We start from the raw sequence: 8,343 nt of genomic DNA on the forward strand, positions 1-8,343 counted from the left end.
TCGAATACAATAAGCGACCGAGGGGACGAGAAAGTACAGTCTATGAAAAAGCAAAACAAAAAAATCCCAAAACAAAGGCTGTTTTCTTGCTTTTTTCCTTTTCTATTCATTAAAAAATAAAATAAATTGCATGACCTGGGGAGTGATTGGTGGGAGGGGGGAGACGGGGCGGACGAAGAAGCTGGTGGGGGTTTTGGCGGGACAATAAAAAATACTGCACGTACAATACCTTGGTTCTCTTTCCTCCAGCTAGCGCTCACTGCTTTCCTCACCCACTTTTTCCTTTCTTTATTTAATAGCATATCCCATTAATATTCCTTTCCCCCGCTGCTCCTAATAGCCGCGCCCAGTGGCGCGATCGTTAGAGTTTTACATGTGAGTAGCAAATGACACTTTGATTGGCTGTGATGTGGAGATGGGGGTCCCCCGCCGGCTCTGGGTCGGGGGCCCCGGCTGAGCTGCGAGATCCTGCCGAGCCTCGGTCTCACTGCGCGTGCTGACTCAGTGTGTGGTTCTGCAGGGAGAGGGCGAGAGGGAGAGATAGGGAGAAAAAGTGAGAACACATGATGAGAGAAATAATGGGCTACATGAGCGGAGTGCTTTCCACTTGCCCCCCCACCCAATAATAGAGCAGAAACACAGCCGCCTCCCACAGCACAGACAGCGAGGCCTCCTCGCTCCTCCATACGCCGGCTGACGAAAGACGAGAACGGGAGAGAAACGACTCTGCGACGTACCGGTCGGTGCAGCACAGAGCCTCACGTGTGCTAACGGGAAAACAACCGAGGGAAAAGAAAAATGGCAGTTTGAAAGCAATTTAAACACCAAGCTCAACACGCGGCCAACAATAGAGCAACAACAGATCCGCCATTTTTGCAGATGGAATAGGAAGTCCGTAGGACCAACTCAAGACCGTGTAGTGTTTGGAGCGCCCCGGTTTGTTTGTCAGGGCCTTGAAACCCTCGTAGCTTTTCATATTGTGATTCATATTTTACAGAAAGTGTCGCCATGACTCAGAGACACGTTCACATCATTACATCATCACAGTGCAAAAAGAAAAATACACTTTTTTTCAAAATGAAAATTCACACCAGCTCAAAGAGAGACCGAAGACGTGACCTCGAGGTCAAAACAGAGACGATGGAGACGATGGACTGAGGCTGAGCAGCATGACGGTGGATGTACGGCACAGTTTATCTTAATGGAAAACTAGATGCACACGTAAAGGTAAGCTGGAGCGCGCACAACTCTCACTGGGGATGTTAAACACACACAGAAACATGCTTTGTGTTCTCGTGAACATGAACACACACATACAGAGTCCGTCCTCCGTTCCATATCAGAGACAAACTGAACCCCTGATAATCTGGATTTGCCAGTTTTGGAATTTAGCATAACATCTAGAGCTGGGGAGTTAGTGTGTGTGTGTGTGTGTGTGTGTGTGTGTGTGTGTGTGTGTGTGTGTGTGTGTGTGTGTGTGTGTGTGTAGATGACTGGAAAGATCTTTTTGGAAATGAGTGCGTGTATCAGAGAAAATTCCACTAGGATTTTTTCCTCCTCCTCATTTTCCCTGGATGTTACCGCTTTCTCCCTGTGAAATTTTCTCTCACACACACACACACACACACACACACACGCACACACACACGCACACACACACACACACACGCACACAAACATACAATTCCCAGTGAGATCTTCCCAATCAACGCCCCCACCCCCACCCTTCGCCACCACTAAAAGCAGCTTTCTCAGATTAATCGTTGTGTCTCACAGATAGGCCCCACTATGGAGAGAAAAAAAGACAAAAAAGAGGAGGGGATGGGGGGGTGAAGGGAACAGCGAGGCGAGGATGTGGATGGGGACAGAAATGTGAAGGATTATACGTGCTTTGGGGTTGATAAATACTTATTTGTCATTCTATGGCCCTTATCTTGCTGCGCATGTTTTGTTGAGCCCTTTGGTGTGTGTGTGTGTGTGTGTGTGTGTGTGTGAGAGAGAGAGAGAGAGAGAGAGAGAGAGACAGAGGCTATGTGTGTGCTGTATGACTGTGTATGTCCGTTTAAGAGTCTCTGTCACTCGGCTTTAGAGGCCAAGCTGCCCTGTCCAGAGAAAAGCAAAGGGTATTAATGCCCTACACTGGAGAGCCTTCCCCACACACACACACACACACACACACACACACACACACACACACACACACACACACACACACACACACACACGCACGCAGGGTTTTACAGAAATGGATGAGCATATGAGGAATATAACGAACGGGACAGTGAAAAACAAGTGTGCGTGTGTGTGTGTGAGTGCGTGAGTGTGTGTGTGTGAGTGTGTGTGAGTGTGCGTGTGCGTGTGTGAGTGCGTGTGTGTGTGTGAGTGCGTGTGTGTGTGTGTGTGTGAGAGTGTGTGTGAGTGTGTGAAGGACTCTAGTGAGGAGGGAGAGCTCACTGGGAGCCACTGACCCCATTATGATAGAGAAACCCTCCTCTCCCTCTCCCTCTCTCTCTCTCTCCGCCCAACTACTGCGGCTCACTCTGTCGGCCTCGCTCGTCCTCTGCCTCTCTGCCAAACTGGCTGCATTTCCTCTTCCCACCAGAAGAGGTCAGGCTAACTCCTCTTTACAAGACAGAGAGGAGAATTTGGCCACTGCTCATGTGTCCAGTGTTCACTTGTTCATTTCCAAAAGGACCGTGCATATCTGGTTTTTGTCTCATATATGAGGCCGTATATGAGACATTAAAAAGGGGAGTGGAGACGAGGAAGAAAAGTAAATATGATCCGGTTGTAGGAGGATCAAAAGTAGGAACAAGGAAAGCAGAATGGAACTAAAGAGGAAAAGAGAGAGTGTTTTCCCTCAGGTTCTTTGGGTCCAACTGCTGCTGTATTGATTTGTAGATGGAGAAACGGATGAAAAGGAAGGACAGAGGACGAGGAGGGAGGAACAGAGGGAGGGAGGCTGCGGTCGCTCCCCAGAGGGCCTCACGGCGCTGCAAAGGACTGCTGGAAATAGACCAAAGGAGAGGGGCAAGGAAAGGAGGAAAGAAAAGAGAGGGAGGCATCAGGGAGGAAGGAAATGAAGAGACGGATGACAGTCTGACACGCTTCGTACGACACACTCCCCGACAACTCCTCTTCATTTACACAGTAGTCAGGGGTTTGCTATCGATTATGCAGCCCTGTAATCAATCAGTGTGTGTGTGTGTGTGTGTGTCACAGTGTGAGATCTGCTCTACAGCAGAGTAATTGAAATATTCCACAGAAAGAGGGTGACAGAGGAAGGTGCGAGTGGGGAGAATGAGGATGTTTGAAGTTTATTTAAGAATTTACAAAGAAACTCCACCTGTGTTATTTTCAGAATAAAAGCTTTTCAGAAAAGTGAACAGAGTTTGTCCCCTAAATTTTAGGAACGTTTTAAAGTGAAACAGCTGAACCGACATTTGTAGTCACAGTAATTTATAATATTTTAAACTGAGGAAACAAGGACGGCATAAATAAAAGCAAAAGTCTGTTGCTATGTAAAAGTTTTTAAGCTGCTTTTTTACTTTTTGGTATATTTTACTGCAAATTTCCTGAAAGGTTTGATTTAAAATGTGAATTCAGAATTTTATTTGATCTTTTAACCGAGGACATTGGAGACGTAGCAAGAACCCAGACGGGCCCAGTCGATACACAGGACTGTCAGACTGCTTAGAGAGAGCGAGGCTAAAGCCTGCAGAGCCACGGGCCCGGGGGAAATATGGCCCTGTCGCATTACCCACGCTGACACACACAAACAGGAACAGATTCATAGACTTGCACTCACGGCTAAGGCCACATGCACGTACACACACACACACACACACACACACACACACACACCAAGGAAAAAACAAAAACAAGCAGAACAGAAAACTAGAATATACACACAAGAACACACAGCCTCATGGGGAACAGATAGAGATAAGAGAAAATCTAATCCTATCTGCTGCCTACACCATTACGCACACACAAAAATGGGGGGGTGCCTTTGTGTTGAGTTATAGAGGGGGGAGGAGCGCCACCGCCGTCTCTAATATGTACGTGTATGCACAGGCGCGTGATGGTTGTTAAGCCCGGTCAGCCTGATGCAGAGAGAACAGTGGAGGAGGAGAAGCCTGCGCAGCTGCAGCGTTTCTTCGGCTGAATCAGTCCGAGGTGCAAACCTCCAGGTACGGTCGCACACTTTGCTGTTCTGTGATGATGTAACAGGTGCACTCTGAAAAGCAGCTGCCAAGTGTGTAATAGTCACAGGAAGAGGAAGCACTGCTGTTGGAACAATGCCGTGTGTCTGTGTGTGTGTCTGTGTGCTGCCTCCACAGATGAGTGTGTGTGTGTGTGTGTGTGCGTGCGCGGGGGTAAGTGGAAGCAGTCCACATGCTGTGTGTGTGTGTGTGTGTGTGTGCGTGCGTGCATGCATGCATGCATGTGTGCGCGCGCGGGGGAAGCAGTCCACATGCTGTGTGTGTGTCTGTGTGTGCTGCCTCCACAGATGAGTGTGTGTGTGTGCGCGCCCCATCTCTGTTGCTGTTTTTAACACCAAATGAAAAATCACCTCAGTCGTCTTGTGCTCTTCTTCGGGTTCAGTGTATTTATAGCTCCGAGCTGACACTCCTCCAACAGCATCCGTGTCTGTGTGTCTGCGACGAGCAGATGGGCCGTCTTAGTCCTCTTCCTCTGCTCCCTGGCTCGTCTTTAGCCCCACCTGTCCAGGACAGGATGCTGCCTCGGGAGCAGATCAAAAATAAACGCACCCCCTGCCCTTAACGCCCCGCCGACATGTATTCCCTGCTCTCCTTCTGCTTTTCCATCCCTCAGTCTTATGTCTCTCTAGCTCTTCCTCCTATTGTAAAGAACACACGATTGTCAAATGATCAGAAAGACCTCCTTTACTGCCGTCTCTTTCCAAGTCACGATGACCACCCCCACTACACTGTCACCACACCCAGGGTGACTCCTCTGACCGTGTCCTGTTTGGAGGGCTCCCTCCCTTTCTTCCTCCCACGGGGACGTCCCCTCTCCTGTTGCTCCTGGCCCATGCAGCCAGGCTTGGACCGGTACGCGAAACCCAAAATACACTCACAGCATGAAGGGCACGCACAAACACAACGTCAAAGACAAATACGATTGACTCTCCACCAGATTCGCAGCAAAGGTGGCGCCTCCCTGCTGGAAGCTGTTACACAAAGTAGGAAGTGACCTCACCTCCAGCAGAAATAACCGATCATTCCCGAGCACTGCACAACACATCTGAGTCACACCATTACGGAGACAAACATGTGCTGCTTCAAGTGAACCATGGCTCTCGTCCTCACGCACACAGCGCGCTCTCAGTGCTGAGGAATGCAGCGCTCACACATGGCAAAGTTTAGTGCCAGATGACCACTGCTTAACAAAACACAGAAATATCCTCACTAACACGCACGCACACAAAATGTCAACAGACAAGCAAATAAATGGAAAGGGAGAGGTTAAATAAATGCACGCACACGATTCAGCCGATACATGCGCTCGCAATTCAGCAGAGCGGGCTGGTCGTATTACCGCACACGCCCAAACCACATGAAGCCCTGACCAAAGATTAACCGAAAAATAATGGATGAAAGGTGAGAGGAAAGGGTTGAAGCCACAGATGAAGAAATGGGGATATAAGTGAATGCAAAGCTGCAGATGAAGACGACTGAACAGAAGCTGTTAATAAATATCAGATAATCAAGAAAGTCCCATTTATCTGAGTGTTGAGGAGCAGAGAGAGAAAACGTGTGTGGCGAACAAACCAACCAAACAATAGTTTTTATGCTTCATTTTAACGACTTAAGTAATGAACATCTAACAGGCTGAATCTCCCAATTTAACCAATAAAATATGCTCCAACCCACGAGCTTCATATTTACTATGGGCTTTCTTTCTGTGCACTGTATTTAAAGTTACTCCAGCTGTGGCTTTTAGTCTAAAAATGAACCACATCTGTAAAGCTGACACATGGAAATGAAATGCGAGGACGCAGCTTCTCTGTTGTGAATATTTGCTGGTGTGTGACAGTAAACTGAACATGTTTGACTCATCAGCTGCTGCTGCTGAAGAAACGTCTGTGAATGAAATAAGTGAAAAAGCCGGGACACTCTGTAACAACTCCAAACTGCTACAATCAGCTGATGCATTCAAAACGTACTTAAAATGTTTCTGAGCCAGTTTACATGTAAAAGCAGTGAAGAGTGAACGAGAGGAGAAGACTGTGGTCAAACTATCACTGATGGCTGACGTAATAATGTCCCAGACAATCAGACTTACAGGGACCAACACATGCATGGAGGTGCAGTGTGTTTGCGAGTGCCTGTATCTGCCACAGTGTGTTTTGGCAGAGCTGCTACAGCACAACACTACAGTGCCTCTTCTGTTCTATGACACATTGCTGCTGTTTACCTGTCTCTCACACACACACACACACACACACACACACACACACACACACACACACACACACACACACCAAATGACAGGAACCTGGTCCAAGCTGTTAGGACCCCTCCAGGCGTTGGCTCACATAGTGTCCGTTGTATTTGTCGCTCCACTTCATGTGCATCCATTTGTTTATCGCACCACATCAAAGTGACTTCGTGGTGGTGACTACGGCCTCTGTGACTGCTGCTGCCGATGCCTTCGACTGTTTTACGATTTTACATTCGTGAAAGCATAAATGGGAACGCGTACAGGTGTGCCCTCACCCCCTCATGGACATCCTTCTATGTAAATGCAACATGAACAAAACGTGCTTTGCGTGTGTGTAACGGTGAAGACTGCACAAAGTTCCTACAGTGTTAACAGCCACAGACACAATTTGGATTGAATTTTTCCTGGGGGGCGGTGACCAGAACATTTTTCTGACTTTCCTTTTAAAATATTTCTGTTGACATATTTAAGCTGCTTCTGCTTCAACCTTTAAACTACTATAAATGAAAACGCCTTTTATTCAGAATATTGTAGCGCTCGAAGCATCAGTGATGGCTGAGGTCGTATCAGCAGACGTGTTACTGTAATCAGCTGCTTCTCTGTCTCCGTGTTTCTGTCTCTCCGTGTCTCTGTCTCTCTCTCTGTCTCTGTGTTTCTGTCTCTCCGTGTCTCTGTCTCTCCGTGTCTGTCTCTCTGTGTCTCTGTCTCTCCGTGTCTGTCTCGGTGTCTCTGTCTCCGTGTTTCTGTCTCTCCGTGTCTCTGTCTCCGTGTCTGTCTCTCCGTGTCTCTGTCTCTCCGTCTCTGTCTCCGTGTCTCAGTCTCTCCGTGTCTGTCTCCGTGTTTCTGTCTCTCCGTGTCTCTGTCTCTCCGTCTCTGTCTCCGTGTCTCAGTCTCTCCGTGTCTCAGTCTCTCCGTGTCTCAGTCTCTCCATGTCTCTGTCTCTGTGTCTCTGTCTCCGTGTCTCTGTCTCTCCGTGTCTCTGTCTCTCCGTGTCTCTGTGTCTCTGTGTCTCTGTCTCTCCGTGTCTCAGTCTCTCCGTGTCTCTGTGTCTCTCTGTCTCTGTCTCTCTGTCTCCGTGTTTCTGTCTCTCCGTGTCTCTGTCTCTCCGTGTCTCAGTCTCTCCGTGTCTCAGTCTCTCCGTGTCTCTGTGTCTCTCTGTCTCCGTGTCTCTCTGTCTCCGTGTCTCTCTGTCTCTGTCTCTCTGTGTCTCCACCTCTCTCTTCGGTTTTGAATCACTTTTTCTTTCTGTGTCTTCTCCCTGCTGAACAACAACAAGTCTGGGGATTCAGGGACATCACTGTGTGTTTGTGTGTGTGTGTGTGTGTGTGTGTGCGCGTGTTTGTGTGTGTGTGTGTGTGTGTGTTTGTGTGTGTGTTTGTGTGTGTGCGTGTGTTTGTGTGTGTGCGTGTGTTTGTGTGTGTGTGTGCGCGTGTGCGCGTGTTTGTGTGTGTGTGTGTGTGTGTGTGTGTTTGTGCGTGTGCTTGTGTGTGTGTGTGCGCGTGTTTGTGTGTGTGTGTGCGCGTGTTTGTGTGTGTGTGTGCGCGTGTTTGTGTGCGTGTGTGTGCGCGTGTTTGTGTGCGTGTGTGTGCGCGTGTTTGTGTGCGTGTGTGTGTGTGTGTGTGTGTGTGTGTGTGTGTGCGCGCGTGTGTGTGTGTGTTTGTGTGTGTGTGTGTGTGTGTGTGTGTTTGTGCGTGTGCTTGTGTGTGTGTGTGCGCGTGTTTGTGTGTGTGTGTGCGCGTGTTTGTGTGTGTGTGTGCGCGTGTTTGTGTGCGTGTGTGTGCGCGTGTTTGTGTGCGTGTGTGTGTGTGTTTGTGTGTGTGTTTGTGTGTGTGTGTGTGTTTGTGCGCGTGTTTGTGTGTGTGTGTGTGTGTT

The 8,343-nt window shown here is 48.5% G+C and overlaps 1 protein-coding gene across 5 annotated transcripts in view; it reads right to left on the reverse strand.

Moving 5' to 3' along the window:
* znf423 (zinc finger protein 423) overlaps nt 1-8,343 on the reverse strand; it is a 138,750-nt gene continuing 130,407 nt past the window's right edge. For all 5 annotated transcript variants that reach the window (XM_085411512.1, XM_085411514.1, XM_085411513.1 and 2 more), the window contains one exon: nt 1-514. In XM_085411512.1, the coding sequence (XP_085267638.1) occupies nt 485-514 (30 nt within the window). In that variant the 3' untranslated portion in view covers nt 1-484. The remainder of the gene's footprint in view (nt 515-8,343) is intronic.

This window comes from Rhamphochromis longiceps, linkage group LG7, assembly GCF_057381845.1.
Source record: "Rhamphochromis longiceps isolate RC_006_pf linkage group LG7, R_longiceps_female_GT1.1, whole genome shotgun sequence".
In the NCBI taxonomy this organism is placed as follows: domain Eukaryota; kingdom Metazoa; phylum Chordata; class Actinopteri; order Cichliformes; family Cichlidae; genus Rhamphochromis; species Rhamphochromis longiceps.